A 26,843-nucleotide genomic window follows, 5' to 3' on the forward strand; every position below is an offset into this window, starting at 1 on the left:
ACAGCGTGATAGGATTTCAGAATAGTTAATACTCAGAGGCAGTGGGGTGCTCTATAGATTATCCATGCCCTCATTCTATACCTACATGACTTTGCCTGAAAGTCTGTCAGCAAGGCCCAGGTAAAGAGTTTGTTGTTTTGTTGTTGATCTTTTTTTAACAGTGGCCTGGGAAGAGCATATGGGATGGTGAAGAGAGCCACCAGATTGAAAATTTGCCGCAGTGGGATGTAGCCTCAACTCTGCCACTGTCTTGCCATTGGGGACCTGGGATAAGTCACTTTGGTTCACTCATCTATAAAGTGAGGCTAAGTATCTCCAGAAGTGCCTGCCACAAAAACTTGCTATGAGGAGCAAATTGAAATAATGTATGCAAAGCGCTTTGAAAAGCACGATCATAATAATAATACTCGGTTAGCGCTTAAAGTTTGCCAAAGATCAAAGGAGACAATGGATGTGAAGCGCTTAGGAAAGAATTCTAATAATAATAGTGATAATTGCACTTGTGTCACTTGATTTTTATAACTGCTTGTAAATTTGGTACTGTTATTATCCGCATTGTACAGATAAAGAACCAGAGGCAGACTCAGGTTAAGTGCCTTGCCTAGGGTAAAACAACTAGTGCGTGTCTGAAGCAGGTCTTAAACTCAGGTCTTCCTGACTCCACAGTATGAAAGCATGGTACCAAACTAAGGTATTATAGTGTGGATTGTGGCAGAGAAAATCATTGAACTTGGAGAGAGCAGGTCTGGATTCTAGCCCTGGTGCTGTTACTCAATAGGTGATCTTGGGGAAGTTACTTAATTTCTCAGAGACAGTTTCATCATCTGTCCAGGGGAGGAGGATAATTTCTACACTGTCTCCCTCCCAGAATTGTTGAGGGAGTGGGAGGAAGTACTGGCTCTAGAGTACTTTAAAGATTTTAAGACATTGGCAGCTAGGTGGTACAGTGGGTAGAATGCTGGACTGGGAGTCAGGAAGATGTGAGTTCCAATCCAGCCTGAGACACTAGCTGTGTGACTCTGGGCAAGTCACTTAACCTCTTTAGGCCTCAATCATCTCATCTATTAAAACGGGCATGATAATAGCACCAATTTCCCAAGTCTTCCTGACCTTGAGAGAATCAGCAGAATTAGCATATGTAAAGTGCTTTGCAAACCTTCAAGTGCTGTAGAAATTCTAGGTGTCAGGCACTTGGATCATGCTTTCTGAGGAAGGTCTGCCTATTTCTTGGGCTCCACGGACCGAATCTCCTGGCTATCTCAAAGGAGGAGCTGGCCAGCTTATGCACCCAGGTTTTTCATACCCAAATCATCTTGTTTATTATGGACAGGAGCAGGTCCCAAGAAGCTACATAGACTAGACGTGGAAAGATGGGAATGACATCCGAGGAAGAAAACAAGATGGAGGACAGCAACCAGCCGGCAAAGATCGAGATTCCATTAGACACTGAGGCCCAGGTGACCCAAAAGCTCAGCTGCTGCTGTCAAAGATAGAGAAGCTCTTTGAGTTTACCCTCATTGACCTAGACCACCTTCAGGAAAATCAGTCCTGGAGTTGTGCACCCAAAATCTAAAAGATGTTAGGTGGTGAGATGAATAGAAATTGGTCAGTGGCTGTGATTTCATTCTGAAAAGAAATAGCATTTGGGTTGTAAACCAAAATCAATACATCGCAGGAAACATTTATTTAGTGCCTACTGCATACAGAGACTAGAGAGGGTACAAATAAGATGGTAGAATGTCCTTGTCTTTACAATGTAGAATCTCAAAATCTCAGCATTTGAAGGGAGCTCAGAGGTCATATTGTTCAATACAGTCATGCACAATATTATATACTAAGTGAATTAAAAAGCAATAAAATAAGATGCTAGACAGGGTCCGAAGAGGCAGGTTGTTTTTCGCCTGGGGATACCCATGGAAATTTCATAGAAGAGATGGCATCTGAGTCAGGTTTGAAAGGATAAGTAGGGAAGTAGGAGAGGAAGGAGATTCTAGGTTCTAGAAGATCTAGAGTAGTAGAGCAGTAGATATAGTAGATCCCCATTCTAGGGATCATAGTGAGGAAAGTCATGGAGTTTTGGTAAAAGGGAAAAATAAAGCATGTTCTGGGAGTGGGGCAAGGTGGGGCAAAGAATGACCTCTTTTACCATTTTAGGAGGAGACATTCTGCAACCCCTTTTATATCGGTTTCCTTGAGTTTCTAGCCTGGGGGAAGCACTAGGAGTATCAATTATATATCTTTATGTTCTTTGCTTTATGAAAAAGTAGGGTGGGATTAAGGAACAAGGTGAGGAGGTGGAAAGGAGGTGTAGGGGAAGATAAGGAAAAATAGAGGAGTTTGGGTACATGAGACAGACTCAGCCCCTAGATTGCCTAGCAATTCAATAAATATTAATCAAGAATTTACCATGTTCAAAACACCCTATAAAGTGCTAGAAAGACAAAAATGGGAAACAATTCCTGCCTTCAATGACCTTATATTCTGCTAGATTCTTCCTGTCCTAGAGTGGCTATGAAAGCCCATACAGAAGTCAACAAGTAGGAAAGAAAGTTGAACCTAGGGCCTGGCTAAAGTCAAGACTGGTTCAAGCAGGTTTTCCATCTCACTTCTTCAGATCTTAGATTCTGTCTCAAAGAGAATATTGACCTTTCCAATGCAGAAAAGTCCTGATGTAGGATGGGTCAATCCCACTGGCTTGATTGGGCACTTGTCCAGGGTGCTATACAGTTTCTGTGGTATAATGGTCAGAAGACCTTGGGTTCAAAACTCAGTTCTGACATTTATGAAATCTGTAAATAAGGGTAAATCATTGAGCTTATCTATGAGCATCAGTTTCTTCATCTGTAAAATAGAGCTAATAGCATTAACTTGTGTTAGCTTATCATTGGACCGATAAAACTCAAACACACAAAATATGCGGTGTCAACCTTAAAGTACAGTATGTGTCATCTATGATAACAGCTGCTTTTATTATTGTTTTAGGGAAGAGAGGGCTAGTGGTAGCCAGTCAGGGAGCTCCATTCCTCTTCTGGCTTAATAATATCCCCAGGCAACCTTTTCCCCAAAGTTCTACCCAACAGTGAGGACTCCTAGGCATTCCCTCACTTAGCTAAAGAAAGGTACTCCTATTATGGTTTCATGTAAATGACACGTCTGTCCCATTGTTTCCACTTAGTTGCTGGCACTACAGGTATCAGCCACAAGACGTTTGGATCATGTGAACAAAACAAAAGAGAAGATCTCTAAACTTAACAAAGCAATCAAGAAGCAGTGGAATGAAATCGAGCAGGTAAAATCCCGGGTAAGAAGCTGATGCTCATTTGTTCCTTCAGTAAACACTTACTTACATGCCAGGCTGACTGGCTCAGTTTCCTCAATTGTAAAGTGATGATAATAATAGCACCCATTTGCCAGGGTTGTTGTGATGAATAAATTAGATAATAATTGTAAAGCACTTAGTACACTGCCTGGTACATAGTAGGAATTATATAAATGCTGCTGCTGCTGCTGCTGCTGATGACGATGAAATGACTTTACTCAAGGGCATGTGGCTGGTTATCAGCAGGAACAGAATTGTAATCAAGGTTTTCTGACTCCAAATTCAGATCTCATTCATTCCACTGAGTCACAATTGTCTTTAGTTCTCCTTACTAGGAGTGTGATTGGGCAAATCATTTCAATTCCCTGTGCCTAATTTCCTCCTCTTTAAAAGAAAGAGATCATATTATATCTTTTCTAAAGCCCTTTCTAGTTTTTACATTCAATAATTGACAGATCTAGAACTAGTAGAAATGAGTAAACATTTTAGAGGGACAGGTTTCAACCGTAGGGGAGAAGTCTCATCTCTAACGTGTGTTAGAGATGCTTCTTCTTTTGGTGGGGGATGGGGATGTATTCCAGGATAATAACTGGTGGAAATTTACAAAGATCAATTCAAAAATTGAGTGGGGTGGGACTGCAATGGGGAGAGACTTGAGACAGGTTAAATCAATTTGCCAAAGTAAATCCCTTTATATGCACAAATAAATCTCATTCTATCCCTTCTTCTACAGTAGATTGTCCTTTCTGTCATCTTTACTTTCTTAATTATCTTCAATCTCTTCCTCTCCCCCATCCTCAAAAAATCCTCACTTGATCCATACATCTTTGATAGCTATCATCCTAGATCTCTCCTGATTTTCATGAACAGTCTTTGAGAAGGACATCTACCATCCTTTATCACTCTCTTCTTAACTCTCTGAACTCTGGCATCATTCAGCAGGCTATTGTAGGCTATAACCCAAGCATGAGTTGAAGAGGACCTACTGTAGCAGGGTGGTGGCAATGTCAGAAGAGAGAAGAAGGTGGGCACAAGAGATATTGTAAAGGTAGAATTGCAACAGACTGGATATGGAGGGGGTTGAGAGTGAATTAGTTAAAGATGATACCTCACTTTTGAGCCTGGGTGACTGGGAAGTTGGTGGTGCTATCAATAGTAATAGGAAAGTTCAGAAGAGAGTGGGACTTGAGGGGAAAGACAATGTGCTCAGTTTTAGATATGTTGAGTTTGAGGTCTCTATGGGACCTCTAGTTCAAGATGTCCAATGGGCAGTTAGAGATGAAAGACTGGAGGTCAGGAGAAAGGTCAGGGCTGTATCGATAGATCTGAGAATCATAGAGATAAATGAGTGTATTGTATAGAAGGAAAAGAGAAGAGGACCAATGGCAGAGTCTTTGGGGAAGACCCCAAGGGTTATTGGGTAAGACCTCGATGAAGATTAAGCAAGAGGCTAAAGAGTCAGCTAGAAAAGAGCAGCATTCCAAAAAGAGTATCAAGAAGAGAATATCAGGAAAAGTATATCAAGAAAAGTGTGATCAACTCGGTCAAAGGCTTCAGAAAGGTCAAGAAACATGAGGACTGAAAAAAGACCATTGGATTGGGCAATAATTAGATCATCACTTGGGAGAGAGAAATTTCAATTGAATGATGAAGTTGGAAACCATAGTTCAGAGAGTTAGGAAAAAGAGTAAGAAGACAGGAAGTGAACACATCAATTGTAGATGTTCTTCTCAAAGACTATTCATGAAAGTGAGCAGAGATCTAAGATGTTAGCTATCAGGGATAGATGGATCAACTGAGGATTTGTAGAGGATTGGGGAGCCCTGGGTATGTTTGTAGGTAGTAGGGAAGCAGCCAGTAGACAGGGAGAGATTGAAGATAAGTGAGAGAGAGGAGGATAGAGGGACAATCTATTGGAGAAGATGAGATAGAATGGGATTATTCATGTATGTAGAAAGATTTACTTTGGCAGGAAAGGCTTCTTTCGCATGAGTAAGGGGTGGAGATATGAATAATAAGAATAATTGCCATTCATATAATGTTTTAATTTTAATATTTAATATATTAAATAAATCAAATAATATTTTAAAATATTTAATATTTAATAATTTTAATAGTAGCAGTAACAGTAGCTAGCATTTATAAGTACTTTATATATAAGTACTTCTGTGAAACACTTTACAAATATTCTCTCAATTTATCCTCATAATAACTCTGGGAGTTATTGTTTGCCTCAGTTTTCTCAACTCTAAAATGATGATAATAAAATAGCTCCTGGGAGGTAGGTGCTATTCCCATTTTACATACTAAGAAAGGATGTAAGAGGGAGATGAGAGAAGGAGAAAGAGGAAACTGAGGTTGAAAAAGGTTAAGTGACTTGTTGAGGGTCACATAGCTATCAAATATCTAAGGCAGGGTTTGAACTATAGATCTTCCTGAACCCAAGTCCATTGGGTCATCTAACTGTCACATAGCTTTACATATGTTATTTCATTTAGTCCTTACTACACCCATTTTATAGAAGAGGAAACTAAGGCACTGAGATGGGCAAGTGACTTACCCAGGATCACATAGCTAGTAAGTTTTGGAGGCAGGATTTGAATCCAGGTCTTCTTGACTCCAAGGCCAAGGCTATATCCACTGTGTGACCTGGCTGCCAAATAATGGGGGAAGGCCCCTGAGTTCTATGAGATGAAGAAGAGGAGGAGGAAGAAAAAGGAGCCTTCAAGAAGTGGCCTCAATTTTTCCCAATATAAAGCAAGGTTCTCAGTTGAGAGGGTAGTGGAGGCAGAGATTTGAGGTGGGACAAAAAGGCTCAGTAAATCTTCTGTGGTGCATTTGAGAGTGAATCAATTAGGGAGGTGCAAAAGAATTGCCTTGCTGTGGTGAGGGCCCAGTGGGGAATATATTACATGAATTTGTAGTGGACCCAGTCAGCGCAATTTCATAATTTCCCCCAACTTCATTCAGCAGTATGTGACTAGGAGGAAAGGCAGTGGATAATGGCAGTATTTTAAGACTAGAGTAAGATTAAGGACAACATGGGAGGGAGGAGTCTTTATTACTAATATTTCCTGTAATGTGTATATTTTGTGTATAATGTATATATTTTCTAGCAAGTATTATCAACCCATTCCCATTCCCCAGAGGAAGTGTTGTACTTACAGATACAAAAGTCTAAGAAGTAGATGTCTCCTTATGTTCATAGAAAGGTCATAGAAACCAACAAACCACACCCTGAGAAATGAAATGTGGAAGTCATAGTTTAATGGATTCTCAACTAAAGTTTTCAGCGAAAGGAGATCAGGAGCTTTATCAAGGAAGACCTCCTGGAGGAGGGGAGTCTAAAGCAGAGTTTGAGGCCAGGGAACAAAGGAGATGTCTCCATCTTCATTAAATGACTGTTCCTGCAGATCTCTAGAAAGTGCAAATGGAGAAGGATACCTAGAGAAGGAAGTTGGGTAGAGCTTGGAAGGATAAACAGTTTGCTTCTCATATCACTGGAGCTTGTGAGAAGAAGACTAGAAGCTGGACCCCAAGGCCAGTAGGGACACTGAGGTGTCATACAACGAATGTCATATGTCTATCCCTGTTCTTTTGGAGAATAAAGTTTTTGCTCAGCCCCTACCTCGTTTCTGAGTGGGTAGATTGGCCTTCCAATTTGTTTACCTTACTTTAAGGGAGGAGGCAGGATGTGCGTACATCCCTAAGATACAACTCCATTCCATTCAGTTCACCATCATTGTTGTTCACTGTTCTTTCTCAAAGAGGACCAACAACTCCAGGAGGGTGATGTGCTGACTTGCAAGTGAATTGTGTACATTCAATTCAACATACCTACTGTGTGTAGGACTGAGAATGGTGCAAAGTTAAGATAAGTGGTCTCTGCTCTCATCAGCAGTTAATAGAGAAGACATCGAGCTTTTGATATGGGTTTTAGCAAATGAAAAAGGAGTCAACTGATGAAGAAAAGGGAGGATATTACAGGATCAGAGAACAGGGTGTAAGCAAAAGCATAGAGGTGGGATGATGCAGGTTTTGGGGGAGTGTGTGCAGGAGACAATGTGTAGGTCAGTTTGGCTAGAGTGAACAGTGAGAGAAAAGGATGTAAAAATGAAAAAAAGGAGGGCAGCAAAAGATTATAGAAGTCCACAGACAAAGAAACAGACAAAACTAGGAACAGTTAGGTAGAGTCTAGGGAAGTAGAGAGAGGGAATTTAGGCAAGGGAGGTTTTCTGGAACAGGGGAGTGTGGGACTGGATTAGTAAGGTTGGGGGGAAGAGGAAACATGGTGGAAAAGCTGCCATTGGCCATGACCAGTCATGATTGCTATGGGTCTAGCACAAAAACAACTGGGGAATGGCTGAACAAGTTTTGGTATAAAGATTGTGATGCAATACTACTGTGCAATAAGAAATAATGAGTTCATGATCTTAGAAAAACATGGAAAGACTTGCATGAAATAATGAAAAGTGAGATGAGTAGAACCAAGACAACATTGTATACAGTAACAGCAATATTGTTTTAAGAACGACTTTGAGCAAATACATCATTTTGACTATTATAAATAACCAAATCTACAATGAAGGATATATGAAAAAAGATGCTATCTGTATCCAGAGAAAGAACTGACAAATAGAAGTATGTATAGAGTAATTTTACATATACACCTATTTGCGTTTAATGGTAGTCATCTCTAGGGTGGGATGAGGGAAGAAAAGAAGGGAAAAAAAGAAAAAAAAAGAAATTTACATGATAACTTTATTATATATTTAAAAGGAATATCAAGTTGTACATTACAGATTTCCAGTTTCATGTGTAATCATCTTTTTATTATGTTAAGGAAATACTTATTTCATTATCATATTATATTCATTATATTAAAAATAAAAGAAATTTTAAAAAATGCATGGGGAAGGAGGGGAGGAGAAAGCTGATACCTTAATTGGATATGGGGTCGGGGCAGCCCCTAAGCCCAAGGCACATTGGCCTCTGGGAGATTTCTCTCCCTCTCAGTCCCTCCAATTTCTCTCTCAATCTTGGCTCTGTCTCTAGTGTTGGGAACTCCAGGACTCCATTGACACCACCAAACGACTTGAGAGGATATCTCTGAAGGTCACTTGGAGCAAACTGTCTGAGTTGGAAAATGACTTGGAAAAGGCTAAAGAAGACACTGCCCGGCACCTGAAGAATTTCCGGGTGATGAGTAACGATATAAAGACCCCCTACCAGAAGAAGACAGAAAGTGAGCTGCTCAGGTGGGGACCCCAACATTTGACCCTACTCACTCACTTTCTCATCGATTTCCCAAAAGAAAGTTCTTAAAGGAAATCAGAGAAGAGTGCTTAAAAACAAAATCAAACTAAAATAAGGCAGCAGGCTTACATATGACCATTGCTCCTTTATTCATTCATTGCTCTTGGCTTGGGGAAAAAAAAACACTATCTTGAGCCTCCACCCTTACTCCACTCCATTTTTTGTTACACTGGCAAATCAATCCATTGTTAGATTTTCTATATTCTCAGAGCCAAGAGAGAACCTAGACATTGTCTATTCCATCCCCTTTATTTATAGATTAAAACACTGAGGCCTAAAGAGTTGTCAGTCTCTTCCAGTGTCACACAGCTAATAGCTATGACTCAAAACCTTGAATGCAAACTGGATCACTGGAGTGGAAGGCAAGAGACCCCATTTGTAGTATAACCTTTCAGTAAGTCATCGTGTTTCCCTGGGCCTTAGCTTCCTCATTTAGGAAGTGAAGGGAGTGGACTAGGTCAAGACTCCTTTATGTGGGGTCCAGGAACTTTTAAAAATATATTTTTGATAAGTGTATTTCATAAAATTGATTTCCTTAGTAATTCTCTGCATTTTACTTCACGTATTTAAAAGCATCATTCTGAGAAGGGGTCTGAAGGCTTCACCAGCCAGCCAAAGGGTGTGGAAACAATAATGCAAAAAAAAAAAAGGTTAAGATGATCTCAAAGGTCCCTTACAACTCTGGCAGTCTTTCATTTTAGGAAAATGTCCATTAGGCTCATTGCCCAATTTCCATGGGAATTACTACTCCCTTTCCATTAGGTATCTGCTGCCTGATTTTTTTCTTGGATCAGGGGCTGCTTTTCTGGGAATGGCAAAACTAATCCTCCCTCTGGTTTTCCCACTAGGATGGTCAACATTCCCCCAATCAACATCTGTAAGTATTATGTCTGCCCCATACGCTGGGACATGCAAGGGGAAGGAGAAGAGGGAGAGGATCCCACCAGGATCACTGCTCATTTCCCACCCGTGCTTCCTTTCCAGATGCAAATCCCTATGCTGAGGCCTTAGCAGCATTAGAGTTGGAGGCCGGTGTTGGATCTGAGACCTCTCCAGAAATAACAAATGTCAATGCTAGCTCTAACAGTGAAAATGTAGTTAAGGATATGGATGCCTTGGAGATAAACATGAGCGACTTTGAGATAGGAGGAGCAGAGAAAGGCCAGGGGGAGAGTCTGTCTACTTCACAAGAGCAATCAGAATCAAGGGCTGATGACATCCTCGTGATCAGTGAACTGAGTGACGATGACTCCGAGACCAGAATCAGCAATAGCTCTTCAAAAGTCGAAACTAGTGAGAATGACTCAGAATATGAAATTAGTGAAAGCTCTTTCAGAGTCAAAAGCAGTGAGAGTGACTCAGAAGCTAGAGTCAGTGAGAACAAGAGTCTCTTTGGAGTGAAAATCAAGGGAAAAAACTCAGGAGTTAAAAGCAGTAAGAGTTCCCTAGAAGCTGAACGCCTTCAGAGTCCCCTAGCAGTTAAAAGCACCAGGGGTAATTCAACAAAACGCAACTTGGGAATCAAAATCAGCAGGAACCCTCCGGGTGTCAAAATTAATAAGAGTGACTCAGGTCTCAAAAACAAGAATGGCCCCCCAGGAGGCAGATACAATGAGAACCCTTTGAGAACCAAAATCAATAGGAGCTCCTCTGAAGGTAAACAAAGTGATGGCCCCTCAAGAGTCAAAATCAGTAGGGTTCCTTCAAGAAACAAAATCAGTGAGAAAGCGTTGGAAGTCAAAAGGAGTGGCAGTGACTTGGGAGTCAAGAGCAGTAAGGGCCCCTCAGGAGTCAAATCCAGCAAGAATCCACCAGGGGTCAAACATTTTGGGAACTCTGCAGTAGTCAAGACTGGTGGGAACCCTTCAAGGGCTAAACATGGTGGGAACCCTCTAGAAGCCAAACAAAATGGAGGTCTCTCAGGAATCAAAAGAAGTGAGAGTCCCTTGGGAGTCACAAAAATTGGGAGTCCTATGGTGGTCAAAGCTGGCGGAAGCCCCATCAGAGTCAAACCAAGAGAGAATGTCCCAAGAGTCAGAGAGAGCGGGAATCCCTTGAAAGGCAGACAAAGCGAGTGCCCTCCAGGAGTCAAACACAGAGAGAGAGTCTCAAGAGTCAAAAGAAATGAAAATTCCTCAGGACCCAAACTCAGAGAGAGGCCCTCAAAGTTTAAGGTTAATGGGAGCCCCTCAGGAGTCAAAATCACTGAGATTCCCTCAGGAGTCAAAATGAACAAGAACCCTGCTAGAGTCAAAGGAGGTGGAAGCCTTCCAGGAGTCAAAAGTCAGGACAGCTCTTTGAGGGGCAAATCTGAAGTCAAAGTCAATGGGAGTGACTCAGGTACCAAACTTAGTGGCAGCTCCTTGGAGGTCAACACTACGGCCAAGCCTAACCAGAATAGTACCATGGGCCCGAGGGTACAAAAGACACATTCAAAATAAGAGAGGACAAAGCATAAATCCCTCGTCTCTGTTAAAAAAAAAGTCATTCTTTGTGACTTTCATCAGATCCTTTCCTTTTGACAGTTGTTTGGTCATTTCAACTGAAGTCAGGTAAGAATCTCCTCTATATTCACCAAATCACTTTATCTCTTGTCCTGTCACCACAGAGGATAGCATGACTCCCATCATTCTCCAAGAGTCAGCTCCCCTTTTCTTAGTTCTTCTCAGAGAAGACTCCTTAGTGCCCTGGCCTCAGAATCCTTGTTGCTAAGATGTTCAGCTTCCTAACTAGCCTCAACTCCTCCCCTTCTAGTGCAAAATCTTCTTTTTAAGGAGTAGACACAGGATCTCCCTCTCTCTCTCTCTCTCTCTCTCTCTCTCTCTCTCTCTCTCTCACACACACACACACACACACACACACACACGCACCTCTCTCCCTCAGTCTCTCAATATTTCAATCACAATTTCTCTCCCCTCCCCTCCCCTCTCTCTCCTCTCTCCTCTCTCCTCTCCTCTCCTCTCTTCTCCTCTCCTCTCCTCTCCTCTTTCTTTCTCTCTCCCTTTACTTGAAGACTGCTTGTTGTTCATTTCCCCCCTCAACGTTTTCTTTGACCCGGACATTACCAGTTCCTTCAGTTTTTTCATGTAGCCCATTTCTCAGAACACTGCCTCATCTGGCTATGGCATTATCAGAAATATCAGCCTTGGAACTACAAAAGAAGTATCTTTTAAGAAGCTGTTTCTCTTTGTCTTTCCCTCAGCTCCACATTCTTTCACTGCCCTCCCCCAAGAATAAAAAGGGCTTGTCTATACCGGGGTTGAACTATTCATCACAGTTATCAATTAAAGGAGAAAAGTCATGGATAATTTAAAAAAGAAAGAAAAAAGCAAAAGATTGATCACCAAATAAATAAAAACTTTTAATGATTAACAAACCCTCCCCTTTTGGCTCTGGGATGATATCAGAGACATCCCACCACATGGCACTAGCTCCCTCACCTCCTCCCACATTGATTCTGCTGCCACTGATCCTGAAAGCCAATCAGAAAGGGAGGGGACGTAGCCTTTTTGTGGCCCTGGGAAATCCATGGAAGAGACCATGGGGCCATTTGATCATGGAAATTTGACCGTTTGGAAATGCGTAAAGGGAGACTTTGGTTCTTGTTTCTTCTCTGCATTTTACAGCCACGTGAGCAGCAATGAAGGTGAAGGGGGGGGGAGGTGGGGAAGAATGGGCAGATGCAAGCTGAGGCAGGTTTAGCAAAAAGCTGAAGCATGGATGGTATGCTCTCAGAAGCCAGGAGGACCATGAGGTTCTCTCTGCACACAATGGATAGTCACGTCCTATCCCTGTCCCAACAGTCTCCCTTGGGGAAAATCATTTGTGGTTGTTTATCATGGGGAATAAACCATGCTGACTAGGTGCAAGAAAGCTCTCTCCCATTTACTGAGTAAGTATGAGGGGGCACTGGGTGCGATGAAGGAGAATGCTTGGATACAAGAGAGTGGTGAGTGGATAAGGGGTAGCGAGTAGGCACTTCTTAGAAAAAAGAAGGTGAGAGAGAAACCAAGGATCCAGGGTTCGAATGCAGATGGGAAGAAGAGTCTTTGCTCTTCCATGTCATCTATCTCATCCCCCCAGAACGTATGATCCTTGAGAGCAGAGATCCTATCTTATTTGTCTTTGTGTGGTCAGCAGCTTAATGTGTTACCTGTCACATGGAAGATACTTAATAAATAAATATTGATTGATCTATTGAAAACTTTTTAGTAATAAATTATATGATACTTGGGCACTCAACAAGCTTTTGTCATGTAATTACTACATCTTGGGCACTGGGGTAGGTGCTGGAGATGCAAAGAGAGAAACAAAGCAGGCCCCAACTTTGAGGAGCTCACCGTCTACCGGAAAGAAACAATGAGTATGCAAATAAGTAAAATGAACACGTGCAAAAGAAATACAGAATAATTTCAGCTGGAGAGGGGGGGCTGAAAAGCTGGAGATGGATCAGGAAAGCCCTTATACAAGAAGGGATACATGACCTGAGCTTTGAAAGATGCTAGGTATAGATGCTGTTCGGGACCTCTATGCCTTCTGGGCCTGTGTAGTTCCTGTTCATGTTTTTCCCATAAATTCTCCAAAGAATATCTTCCTAATGTAGTGGAAGATGTCCTCTTCCAATTCTTTGTGGTGAGGTGGGTGGGTTGGGGTTGCTAACATATTTGTTCTGTCTCTCATTCTTGCTCTGCCATGGCTCCCCAGGGTGCTTTGGACTTTAGTTATCTGCCTTGCTACTGTCCCTGCCTAAGTATGACCTGGCCTTTCCATCTACTACAGGAATCCTGGCTATCCTTACTAGCTGTGTGACCTTGGGAAAGTCACTTAGTTTTAGTTTTAGTTTCCTCATCTGTAAGATGAGTGCATTGGGCTAGATACCGTCAAGGATCTCTTTCAATTGTTAATCCTGGAACCCCAAGAACCTTCCTGGGAACTAGCATAGTACAGTGGAGAGAGAAGTGGATTTGAAGTCAGAGAATCTTTCACTGGTGACCTGGGAATGGAATGGAGAAACATTTTTTCAAGCATTTAGTAAGGAGATATGGATAGAGGATGGAGGCAATCCCTGCTCTCAAAGAGCTCACATTATAATTGGGGGAGACGACCCATTTAGGAGGGTTCATGTTCACATGCAGTTCATGGCAGATGGAAAGGCTGGGTTATGCTTAGGCAGGGGCAGTAGCAGGGCAAATACTAACCTCCAAAGCACCCTGGGGAGATATGGCAGGGCTCTTTAAGAGAGCAGTGGATGCAAGGGTCTGAGAGATGCACAGGGGCCGGTATCCAGTTGCTGGTGGGCATCTTATTCCTGGTGGGGACTGGAGGAGTGACAAACTCCAGCCTTCACCCTGTGCTACCTTGTGGTGATCGGTTTTCAAGTTGGGTTGGGGAAGCGAAGGTCCCTTGTTGCCCCAAACAATGAGTGGTAGAGGTAGGTCGACTCCTTGGTTAAGTCACCTGACCTTTATGGGACTTAGTTTCCTTATTAATGAACACAAGAACCACGCTTGTCCTGAAAATACCACATGATTTTTGTGAAGATCAGATGACACATGTATGTTTTGTAGTATAAATAATGCTTTGCAATTCTAAGGTGCTATGTAAACATGATTTCTTATTAGATTGTAGAACCCCAGAAAGCAAGAAGTATATGCCTCTACAATTCTCTGTGCATGATAACTCGGATTGATATATCAACAGCCCTGTGAGGCATATACTATAATCTCCATTTTACGGATGACTGAAGCTGGAATCTCCAAAGTGTTTAAATGACTCAATCCATGCCATACAGCCCAGATATCCAAAACATCAGAACTAGACCAGATGATGATGATGGCAGGGATGAGTAGAAGTCACTGGGTTCAACAACCTACTCCTTGTTCCTCCACTCCCATCACAGAAAGAGCCTCTTCTTTGCAGCTCAGCTGCTCTGAGATTCCTTCAGTGTGAGGCACAATTGTTCCCTCAAAAAAGTACTTGTGAAAACAGGTGCCAGCAGATGACTCACAAAATGAATTTATCCCTGAGGAGTGAACGTGCAGGCTGGGGCACTGATGGATCTTTCCACTGATGCTTTTTCCAGTCCTAGCTTTGATGAGGGTCTCTAGGCAGGAACAGGCAGGCTAAAGTTTGGCTAAAGACCAAGTCCTGGGGATGGGAATCTCTGGAGGGAGAGAGAGAGAGAGAGAGAGAGAGAGAGAGAGAGAGAGAGAGAGAGAGAGAGAGGGGGGGGGGAGAGAGAGAGAGAGAGAGAGAGAGAGAGAGAGTAGGGAGGGTCCGGAAGCTTGGAGGGAGTCCAGGGAAAGCCAGGGAAGCAAGAGGTAGAAAAAGGAGCCCCGAGGAAGAAAACTGGGAGGGTTGAGAAAGCTGGTGCCTGGAGAAGGAAGCTGATTCATGGCTCTTCATTTTGAAAGGCTTATTCTCCATGCCAGTTGGGACCCTGTGCCATTGAAACTTTTGTAGTAACCTCAGTACCCAGCACCGTTCCCTGTAGGTGCCTAATATAGAATTGTCTGGTTTAATTGAATTGACTAAAAATGACTTTGATCCAGCTCCACTGTGGGCAGAGAGCATCAGTAATAAATAGCTAGAAAAAGGAAATTGTAGAACTAAGGAAAGACTTCTTAGTGGGAAGACATGTTAGAAATTGGCAAGGAATATTAAGGGTTAGTGGAGCAATCAATGGATTTGGAGTGAAGACCTGGATTAGTGTCTGGATTCTGCCTGTTAATTTCTGGGGCAAGTTCCTTTTTCTTGAAACCTCAGTCTTCTCATAGGCATAAGTATAGGGATAGCTAGGTGGTGCAGTGGATAGAGCGGGGACCTAGAGTCAGGAAGATCCAACTTTAAATCAGGCCTCAGACAACTTAATAGTTGTGTGACTGGTGCATCCCTTGTGTGACCCAAGATAAGTCACTTAATCTCTTTTTGCCTCAGTTTCTTCATCTAAAAAAAGTCTATCTCCTCCCCCCCCCCCCACCATGGTTGTTGTGAGGATTAAACAAGATAATAATTATAAAGTGCTTAGTGCAGTGCCTGGCGCATAGTAACTGTCCTGTATATGAGTGCTAACTATTATCATCATAAATATCGTCATCGTCATCAACATTATTATCATACTTTGTAAACCTTAAAGTGACATCAAAATTACTGTTAACAATCACCATCAACCAACTTGGGCTGGCCCTAATCCTGTTGGTGCAGGCCCCCCATGACTGGAATGCACTTCCTTCCCCTTTCAGAGTGTTCTCATCATTTGAAGCCTACTAAGGTGCCCCCCTCCTACATGGAGCCTTCTCTGATCTCCACCCCAGCCGGCTGCAAATGTCTTGTACAGCAAACCTCCCCCCACCCCTACCCCAACACATACCAAAGAGAGGCCAGGACATTTGATCAGCATCTTGGTACTCCCCAGTCCCTCTAAGAGAGCCTTGCACATAGTAGGGGACTAATAAATGTTTGCTGAGCTGAATTGGGAAAATGGCCAGGTGATTTTCCTGGCATCCATGACTGGCAAGCCCCCTCTTGCCTTTCCTCTGATAGGGGTTATTTATACAGGAGGGTGGGCGAGGGGAGGCAAGTTCCTGCAATGTGCATGTCCCTGGATTGCTCCAAATGTTCCATGCCAAGCTTTTCTGAAGAGATAAAAGCAGATGCCCGAACGCCCTGCTCCAGTCTCTTGGGTGTCCTTTCAGATTGCTGCTCCTGTCTCCTCGACCGGACCTGATGAGCCAGACCCTGGTTGCTGTAGGATTTCACCTGCTCTAGACAACTGTTCTGGGGTTGGTGTTAGAAGGAGTGGCAGGTTACCCAGGGCCTGACTCTGGCTCCCCTGCAACAAAGGTAGTGGATAGGGACAAAGCACATCTTCATTCTCAGCCAGGCAGCCTTGGAATGGTGTTGGAACTCCTTCTGACTTCTGTCTGAGGGGATCAGCTTTGGCCCAATGGATGGGCTGGAGACACCTGGAGGGGTTTGTTCTCTCTTTCTCCCTTCCCCCTCCCAAACAGGATTCCCTTCATCATAATATTTGTGTACCAGAAGATGGACTTCAGATTCAAAGGGTGGGAACAGAGGCACAGGAACTGATCAAGACACTCAATAATTTTGCCTTTCTTGGACTTAGGTGAGAGGACTGCTTTCTTTGGAGAGTGATTGGTGAAGGGAGGGCAGGGATGAAAGGTGTGATAGGAAGAGAGAGAAGGGAACATTCATAGTGGGGAGATTTAGACTCTGCCCACAGGACGGTTCCTGGTCCGATGTGGAAGACCGGCTATAGAACCAGGGCACAGAACAAGGCAAAGTAGTAAAATTGGGACATTAGGGAGCTGGTTGTTAAGTGTTTACCAGCCCACTTCTGCTTAGAACTTTCAATTTCTGTTAGATGTCAGTACTGGAAGGGGTATAATGAGAGAACAAGCTGAATTCATGGGAGATTTTGGTGTATTGGACTCTTGAGAGGGATTTAGGAGTAGGAGGAAAAGTTTCTGGTCCTTGATCCCAGACCTTTCAACCAAACTGGGGAGAGCAACAGCTGGATTTACGGAGGACCAAAGACTTTAATCCTTGAAGATGTGTGATTTCATCTCTTACCAATGCAGATATCAATCCCTCTACCCTTAGTAGATGAGTCTTCAAGAGTTGCCATAGTTGAGTTAGCTGGTGCAGCAGATAGAACGTGGACCCAGAAGTCAGGAAGAGCTTAGTTCAAATTACTCTCAGATACTAGCTGAGTGACTGTTTGTTTGAGTTTTCTTATCTGTAAGATGGAGATAATGATAGTGCCTACCTTGCAGGGTTGTGGCAAGGATCAAATGAGATAATATTTATAAAGCACTTTGCAAACTTTAAAGTACTATAGAAATGCTAGATATTATTAAAATAATAATAATTATTATTAATCAGCCTGCAGCCAACCTGGTAATCAGTATTTCTGACCATAGCAAGGCCGGCCTTTGGACAACACACATGTAGTCTATCACTAGGCCCATATTGAGTGGGTTCTCAGCTGGGTGGGACATGTCAGAACATGGGCTCTTCTGGCAAGAAGAGAGCAAGCCACATAAACTTTAAAGTATTCTAGTGAAGTCAGCAAGGACCAGGTAACAAAGCCTAAGGACAAATTTAGAAGACTATTGTGCAGATGGAGGAAACTGGGAAACTATAAGTCATGGAAGTCTTCCTGGAGGAGGTGAGTTTGGAGCCAAATTTTGAAGGAAAGGAAGAAAAGTAGAGCAAGAAGGCTAGTCTGGCCTGGGTAGTGGGGAGTGGGAAGCTCTGAGGTAAGGAGGGAATGAATGACCTAGGTGAGGGTTCAGAGGCAGGAATGAACAAATGCCTTCTCTACTTGGTGGTTTCAGGTCCTGATGGTTCTTAGTTTCTGTGCCAAGTGGGAATGTTATTTTAGGTGGATGATGATCCAGACTGGTGGAGGCAGGGGGAAGAAGGAGGAAAAGGAATCTGGGAGCAAGGAAGGAGAGCTCAGAGAAGAGGAGCATAAAGTCACTAGAGGAGGGATTAGAGGGACCTCTACTGTCCATCTCCATTCTTCCCAGAAGGACCGAACGTAAACATCCTAATAATACTATTAAAAATCGAAGGGTTGATAATGTGAGTGGGGGAATAGGGAGTGAGGATATTGGGTGGGGGAGGGAGAAAGAAGGGAAGTATCCAGAGGGATTTTGGAGATGGTAGCCATAGGGTTCCCTTGAAGACTCAGCTCAGGCATCATCTGGGAAGCTTTCCCTATTCTCCATCCCACCCCCCCAAATTTGACTACTCTCTTACCAGCTCAAATTATCGTCTCATATCTGTGTTATTTATCATGTGACATGGACCCAGTTAAATACAAACTCATTGAGTATAGGGACTGTCTCACTTAGATCTTTTTAATCCTCAGCACCTAGTTCTGGGCCTGGAGTCAGGAAGACTCATCTTCCTGAGTTCAAATCTGACCTCAGACACTTGCTGGCTATGTGACCCTGAGCAAGTCAGAGATAGATTTCTATGCCCTATTGCCTGCATATCTTATTTCCCAGTTGCATGCAAAAACAACTTTTTTTTTGAACATTTTCTTTTAAACTTTGAGTTCCAAATTCTCTCCCCTCTTCCCTCCTCACCTACCCTCCCTAAGAAGGCAAGCAATTCAATATAGGTCACACATGTATCATTATGTACAACCCTTCCACAGCACTCATGTTGAGAAAGACTAACTATATTTTGTTCCCTCCTATCTAGTACCCCTTTATTCAATTTTCTCCCTTGACCCCATCCCTTTTCGAAACTGTTTGCTTTTGATTACCTCCTCCCCCATCTGCCCTCCCTTCTATCATCCCCCCTTTTTATCTTCTTCCTCCTTCTTTCCTGTAGGGTAAGATACCCAATTGAATGTGTATGTTATTCCCTCCTCAAGTCAAATCCGTTGAGAGCAAGATTCACTCATTCCCCCTCACCTTTCCCTTTCTTCCCTTCCAATGAACTGGCTTTTTTGCCACTTTATATGTATGTATGTATATTCCCTTCAGCTACCCTAATACTGAGGTCTCATGAATTACACACATCATCTTTCCATATAGGAATATAAACAAAACAGTTCAACTTTGGTAAGTTCCTTATGATTTCTCTTTCTTGTTTACTTTTTCATGCTTCTCTTGATTCTTGTGATTGAAAGTCAAATTTTCTATTCAGCTCTGGTCTTTTCATTGAGAAAGCTTGAAAGTCCTCTATTTTATTGAAAATCCATATTTTGCCTTGGAGCATGATACTCAGTTTTGCTGGGTAGGTGATTCTTGGTTTCAATCCTAGCTCCATTGACCTCTGGAATATCATATTCCAAGCCCTTTCATCCCTTAATGCAGAAGCTGCTAGATCTTGTGTATCCTGATTATGTTTCCACAATACTCAAATTGTTTCTTTCTGGCTACTTGCTACAGTATTTTCTCCTTGACCTGGAAATTCTGGAATTTGGCTACAATAATCCTAGGAGTTTTCTTTTTTGGACCTTTTTCAGGAGGTGATCATTCTTTCAATTTCTATTTTACCCTCTGGCTCTAGAATATCAGGGCAGTTCTCCTTGATAATTTCTTGAAAGATGATATCTAGGCTCTTTTTTTGATCATGGCTTTCAGGTGGTCCAATAATTTTTAAATTATCTCTCCTGGATCTATTTTCCAGGTCAGTGGTTTTTCCAATGAGATATTTCACATTGTCTTCCATTTTTCCATTCCTTTGGTTCTGTTTTATAATATCTTGATTTCTCATCAAGCCACTAGCTTCCACTTGCTCCAATCTAATTTTTAAGGTAGTATTTTCTTCAGTGGTCTTTTGGACCTCCTCTTCCATTTGGCTAATTTTTGCCTTTCAAGGCATTCTTCTCCTCATTGACTTTTTGGAGCTCTTTTGTCATTTGAGTTATTCTTTTTTTAAGGTATTATTTTCTTTACAAACCATTTTAGAGTCAGTATCTGAATTCACCCTCACAACCACCTTGGCAGGTGACTTACCTAGGGGTCCCATTTTGGCTTCAAAAGTTATGTAGTTACCACCAATAGGCTTGAATCAAACTTGGCTCTTCTTCACACCAAATCAGAGCCTCCTTCATTAAGCCAGCTGATCTAGAGTGATTGATTAATAACGTGAATTGTCAAATAGCCTATGGGGTCATTATCATCTTCCAGACCAGCTGCAGACTTGCGTTTGTGGAGAGGACAGTAGGGGTCAGAAAAAAGTCAGAGAATGAGAAAGGTGGGAGAATACAACCACAAAGCCTTCCCTCATACTTCCATATATCTCCCGCTATGTGCCTCCTTGAACCTCAGATATGTGGATAGAGTGCCAGGCCTGGAATCAGGAAGACTTGAGTTCAAATTTGACCTCAGACAGTTGCTAGCTGTTAGGCAAGTCACTTAGCCTTGTCTGCCTCAGTGTCTTCATCTGTAAAATGGATATAATAATGACACCTACCTCTCAGGGTATCAAATGAGTTGTGAGTATCAAATGAGATAATCATTGTAAAGCACTTGTCATAGTGCCTGGCACATAGTAGGCATTATGTAAATGTTAGTTATTATTATTATAATTATTTTGGCCTCCTCTGTTGTACCTTAAAAGAATTTAAGAATAAAATACTTAAAATACTTTAAGTACTTAAGTACTTAAAAAATAAAGTACTTAATGTACTTGTAAAACTGTGACTTAATTATGGTTATAGTTTGTGTTTATGTTCATATATATATATATATATGTAACCCTAGCTATAGTTTATTTATGTATCATATATTTAATTATTTGTTAATTATTTGAATTAATTAAAATTAATATTTAATATATTTACAGATGTTATAGTTATAGTTTGTGTTTATGTCTGTCCCCTTATCAGACTGTAAGCACTATGAGGACAGGAACAGAGTCCTTTCTAAACTTTGTATCTCTCAGCATCTAGCACAGTGCTTTTCATACTGTAGGCCCTTAACAAACATTAGCTAAATAAACTAAGTGAAAGATACACTAAGATTTCTAGCATTTCTCTTGTTTTCCATTCCTTCCATTAACATAGTTAATTGGCAGTTGTTGACTCTATTATGATTCTAAAGCCAAATTTTCTGGGAGAAATGCCCAGCTGAGAGGTCTTTGACACCCCCAATCCCATGAACTTCATTGATGCTGCATTTGTCCTGATCCATTCTGAGCTTGTCCTCCATGCCTGTGCTGGAATCATTCCCTATCTCATCGCTGGCATCTGTCTGATGAAATGCTACCCATTCTTCAAAGGCCATCTCAGAGGCTGCCTTCCCCATGAAGCCCCTCAGATTTTCCCAAAGAAATGTACTCTCTCTCTCTCTCCCGAATCCTTTTTGCACTTGGTGGCTCTTATAAAAATCTACTCCCCTCCTAGATGGTGGTAAGCTACTTGAGGAAGGTGATCTTTGTGTATCTAGCCCAGCACCTAACAAGGAGCCTAGATGAAGAGATCCTTCAACAAGTGGCTATTGAATGGAAGTGAATGAAGCATGGGATGGATTGTCTCAATGGAGGCAGATGGGGTAGGGTTGGTGGGAGAGGGTGGTAGGAAGGGTTGAGGGATGGGGATGGGGAAGGGGGGGTATCCTTGAAATCATTCTAAAGATGTATGATCCTTCTAGGGTCATACCTTTAGTTATGTCCTGGTGAGTGTTCCTTTCCAGTAAGGCTTGGACTGGATGGCTGCCAAGATCTCTTACAATTTGTGGTATGCTGAAGCCAGCTTGGAGCCAATTGTTAAATTTTCAGTGTGAGCATTTGCACCTGACAAATACTCAAACACTACTAATTAGGGCTTGAATGATTGTTTTGTTGATTGTCTAGAAGTGAGAAAGTGATGGAGTAAATATTAATAATTCTTAAACTTAAAAATGTGTCTGGTGTATTTTTTCCTGGAAAGCTCATTTTTAAACATTTCCCAGCATATAGCTGCTTGTTACTCTTAATTTCTTTGTGTAAACTGACAGTTTGTCAAGGGATACAAGTTCTGGGAGAATGGTGAGGAAGCAGAGAAGGGAAAGGAACCCATGGTTTTGAGATTGGGATTCTTTTAGGGCCTTTTGAGTAGCCCTTGTTGAAAAAGGGAAAGCATTTTCAAAACTTGGCCCTAGTTCAGGAGCTAAGCACCAGAGGATGGGAGCAGGGGGGAGTGCCCCAGGATTCCACAGGCTGTCTCAGACTGAGAAAACCCCAAGCATCCCCTGTGCCTTTTCATTGCCTTAGCTGTCTTGTCTGTCTGGGTCAAAGATCTATTATACCTTAAATTCATCCTCTCTTCTGCCCTCTCTAACAACTGTAATTTGACATCCTAAGTATCCACTTGTGGTTTCCAGAAATCCAGATCATATAATTATGAGAATTCATTACTTCCTTACCTTTCAGTCAGGTGTCCAAGCAGGTTCGCATTTAGGTCTCCCAGAGCTGTCAGGCAATGCATTTGCCGGTCCCATGTCCTGACTCCCTAGTCTTAGACACTGGGAGAAGGGTCTAGGGTAGGGGAGGGAGGTCAGGGTTCATACAGAGGAAATAGAGGCTCTCCTTCAAGGAGCTCCTAGTCTCCTAGAGACAGTATACAAATGCATACTCTTTGATAATAATGCAAGGATGAGAGCAACTATAGAAAGCTCCGAACCATCTTTGGGAGGTTGATCATGGGAATTCCTTGATCAAATTGATGGTGATACAGGGTAGTGACTTTTGGAAATTTTTTAAAAATTCTGAACTTAAGAAATAAAATAAGCATTTCTATAACAAAGTGGAACAGAAAAAAGAGGAATATTATATTGTATCATATTATACACTACATTATAATATATTATGTTATGTGTAATATATTATGCTATAATATATTATGTTATGTTATATATATTATGTTAAATTATGCTATAATATATTATGTTACATTATGCCATATTGTGTTAGGTTACATTATGCTATGTTATGTTATGATATACTGTATTATGTTACATTATGCTATATTATATTATGTTATACTATATTAGTTGTGTTATGTTGTTATGTTATGCTGTATTATGTTATGTTATATTATGTTATGTTATATTATGCAATGTTATATCATGTCATGCCATGTCATGTCATGTCATGTCATGCCATGGCACATTACATCACATTACACTATGTCGTGTTTTGTTGTGTTAGGTTGTTATATTATATCATGTTGTGTAATGTTATGTCATTATATCATATTATGTTATATTATATTATAATACTATACTATATTATATTATACTATGCTATACTAATATTATATTATATTGTTCTATATTAAACTATACTATACTATATTATGCTGTGCTATGCTATACTATGCTATATTATACTAATATTATATTATATTATACTATATTAAACTATACTATACTACACTACATTATGTTATACTATACTATATTATGCTATGCTATGCTATACTGTGCTATATTATACTTATATTATACCAAAGTGTATCATACTATACTATACTATATCATATCATATTTATTATGTTATATTAATTACATTTATTTTATTATATTATACTATACTATATTGTATTAGACTATACTGTGTTATACTATACTATACAAATATTATATTATATTATTATATTATACTATGCTATACTAATATTATATTATATTGTTCTATATTAAACTATACTATACTATATTATGCTGTGCTATGCTATACTATGCTATATTATACTAATATTATATTGTATTATATTATACTAATATTATATTATACCATGCTATATTATACTTATACTATACTATATCATATCATATTATATTATATTACATTATATAATATCATATTATATTTATTATATTATGCTATACTATACTATATTATATTATACTATACTGTGTTATACTACACTGTGTTATACTATACTATACTACACTATACGATACTATACTGCATTGCATTGTATTGTATTGTATCGTATTGTATCACATTGTATCACATTGCATTACCTTACATTGCATTGTATTATATCATATTATATTCCGTTATTTATATTATATTAATATATTTAATTGTATTGTATTATATTATAATTATGTTGTAGGTGTGGACACTCCCCTTTACATCTCCTAAAAGATGTTACTACTAATATCCTCAAGACGTATTAAGAGATTGTGTTGTGGAGTGGCCTCATGTGGGAAGAGCCATCCCCTTAGGTTGGCCTGTTGGTAAAGGTATAGAATGCTATGAAAATGCGCATACCCTTTGGCCCTGCAGTAGGGCGGTATCCCAAAGAGATCATACAAGTGGGGGAAGAACCCACGTGTACAAAAATATTTATAGCAACTTTTTTTGTGGTGTCAAAGTTTTGGAAATTGAGGGAATGTCTATCAACTGGGGAATGGCTGAACAAGTTGTGGTATGTGAATGTAATGGAATACTATTGTGCTGTAAGAAATGAGGAGCAGGCAGACTTTAGAAAAACTTTGACTTAGATGAACTGATACTAAGTGAGGGGAGCAGAACCGGGAGAACACTGTACACAGTTGCAGTCACACTGTGTGATGACTAACTTTGATAGATTTGGCTCTTCTCAGCAATTCAAGGTTCTAAGACAACTCTAAAAGGCTCATCATGGGAAAATTCTCTCTGTATCCAGAGAAAGAATTATGGAGTCTGAGTGCAGATCGAAGCATACTCTTTGCTCTCTCTTTTGTTATGTTTTGTTTTGTTTCTTCTTTCTCATGATTCATTCCATTGATTATAATTCTTCTTTGCAACACGACTAATGTGAAAATATGTTTAATGTGAATGTATATGTAGAGCCTATATCAGATTGCATACTGTCTTGGGGAGGGCGGAGGGGAGGGAAGGGGAGAAAATTTGGAACTTGAAAGCTTGTGGAACCGAATGTGGTAAACTAAAAATAAATAAATGAATATTTTTAAAAAGAATAATTTGTTAAAAAGACCTTGAGAAGCAGCATGTGTTCATGGAAACACTAGGAATTTGCTGAGGACTTAGCACAGGGAATGATTTTATCTCCTGTGTGTACAGTGTTTCTTTACTTTTCTCTGAGTTCACTCATATGAGCAAATGGGAGAAATTCATATGTAAAAATTGGGAGGACGCAGAATACCAGAACAGTCTAAGGCCTGGCCAATTGAGATGCAAATTTAGGAAGTATATTGGTTAGTCATCAAAAACTAGGCTGAGGTTACTGACCAAAGTCACCTACCTGTATAAGAAACAAAAATATTGAAAAAAATTAAAACATAAAGACTGAGGACAATGGTTTGCTGGGGTGACAAGACTATTTGTTGTAAAAGGGCTTTATACATGGTCCTGTGAATTTGCTCAGGAGATGGTAAGCCTCCAGGTCAAGACTCCAACCCTTTGGAAGGGTGTCTGGTTCTTCTAAAATGGCTGGCTAAAGGAGCATAGCAGGGAAACACTGTCTGACAGTGGCCAATGGAGACCCTGAGACCAAGGGCAAGGGCAATAGTACAAGGACAGCAGCCCAGGAGCACTAGGAGCCTGATTTTCCTCTTCTTGGTGGGGCCTGGATGCCTTGACCTTATGCTTTGTTCATATATTTGTCTCACTAATTGTGTCTTTTCTGTGTGTCTACTCTCCCTACATGAGAAATAGCTATTTTTCTTGGGTATTTATAACTAATTATTGTATTAGGACCCAGGTTTTCCCCCTTTTCTATTTCCTCATTCAGAAATCAACCAGTGTGAAAAATCTCTCTTAAAGAGGTACTCAGGCCAAGATCTAATCAAAGACAGTAAGAGAAGTTCAAAGTCGGGCTAATGGGTTTGCTTATTGTGTCTGCTCAGACAGGTCTGGGAAAATGTGGATCCTCCCTTTTGTCAGACAAGTAACACGGAAATTGATAAGTCTCTTTGACCAAGATTTGGGTGATCCAAGTCACATACCCTAAGGCTCTCATTTTAATACAGCCTATCCTCTCATTGTAATATTCATATTCTCAGGAACACATGCTCTTCGAAGGGCATATAAACTATGAGCCCATTGCCACAAGGGGTCTTCGGCCTAAGAGAAATGGCCAGATGACCTTCATTTTATTAATAAACATGTTGGCCTTACTAATAAAATGATTAAATTACCCAGAAATTATGTCTCTCAAACTTTTTTAAATGACACATGGCTGATGTTCTATAATGGATTGTAAATTCAAGGTTAAGTTTAACATAAGGCCAGAGTATGAAATACCAGCCCAAAAAGTTAGAGCAAGGCTGAATTAAGAGAGACAATGTGTCAAAGACAATTGTACTCTTGTACTCTACTCTGGTCAGATCACACCTAATCAACTATTCTCCATTGTAGATGCCACATTTAGGAAGGACATTGCTAAACTAGAGAGCATCTGGCAGAAACCAAGTCGTGAAAGAATCAGAAGAAAGACCCGGAGGTGTTTAACCTGGATAAGAGAAGACTTGGAGGAGGAGGAGGGGAGCAATAGCTGTCAAGTCTATGAAACCCTGTCATATGGATGAGGGATTAGATTTGTTTTGGCTTGGCCTGGAAGGCAGAAGTGAGAACAATGGGAGGAAGCTGCAGAGATCCAGGTTTTGTCTTGATGTAAAGGGCAAACTTCTTAACACTTAATTGTCTACAGATTGAATTGAACCCCTCCAGAGGTGATGGGATTTTTCTCTTTAGAGGTCTTTAGGCATAAATAGATCACTTGTCA

At 40.9% G+C, this 26,843-nt stretch overlaps 1 protein-coding gene across 7 annotated transcripts; it reads left to right on the forward strand.

Annotated features, from left to right (window-relative positions):
• On the forward strand, positions 1-26,843 carry LOC118852285 (putative uncharacterized protein ENSP00000383309). 7 transcript variants are annotated; one of them, XR_005010525.1, is made up of 7 exons: positions 1-120; positions 1,331-1,457; positions 3,176-3,301; positions 8,375-8,577; positions 9,484-9,512; positions 9,620-11,187; positions 26,477-26,755. XR_005010525.1 is itself a non-coding variant. In XM_036761993.1 (6 exons), exons 2-6 carry the CDS (start codon positions 1,371-1,373, stop codon positions 11,074-11,076), a joined length of 1,956 nt encoding a protein of 651 aa, XP_036617888.1. In that variant the 5' UTR covers positions 1-120; positions 1,331-1,370; the 3' UTR covers positions 11,077-11,156. The 7 variants fall into 7 exon arrangements, 2 of the variants coding, with proteins under 2 accessions (XP_036617888.1, XP_036617889.1); XR_005010526.1 differs by having other exon boundaries at positions 19-120; positions 3,176-3,289; positions 26,477-26,843; XR_005010524.1 differs by lacking the exon at positions 26,477-26,755 and adding an exon at positions 11,838-12,005 and having other exon boundaries at positions 19-120.

The sequence above is a fragment of the Trichosurus vulpecula genome, chromosome 5 (assembly GCF_011100635.1).
Source record: "Trichosurus vulpecula isolate mTriVul1 chromosome 5, mTriVul1.pri, whole genome shotgun sequence".
Classification (NCBI taxonomy): domain Eukaryota; kingdom Metazoa; phylum Chordata; class Mammalia; order Diprotodontia; family Phalangeridae; genus Trichosurus; species Trichosurus vulpecula.

What these genes read in the sequence shown, in the direction of transcription:
- LOC118852285 (XM_036761993.1), top strand. Translation starts at nt 1,371, where the DNA reads ATGGGAATGACATCCGAGGAAGAAAACAAGATGGAGGACAGCAACCAG. An exon ending in TCGAGCAGGTAAAATCCCGG is followed by an intron (nt 3,302 to 8,374) that starts GTAAGAAGCTGA and finishes CTCTGTCTCTAG; the next exon opens with TGTTGGGAACTCCAGGACTC. An exon ending in ACAGAAAGTGAGCTGCTCAG is followed by an intron (nt 8,578 to 9,429) that starts GTGGGGACCCCA and finishes TTCTTGGATCAG; the next exon opens with GGGCTGCTTTTCTGGGAATG.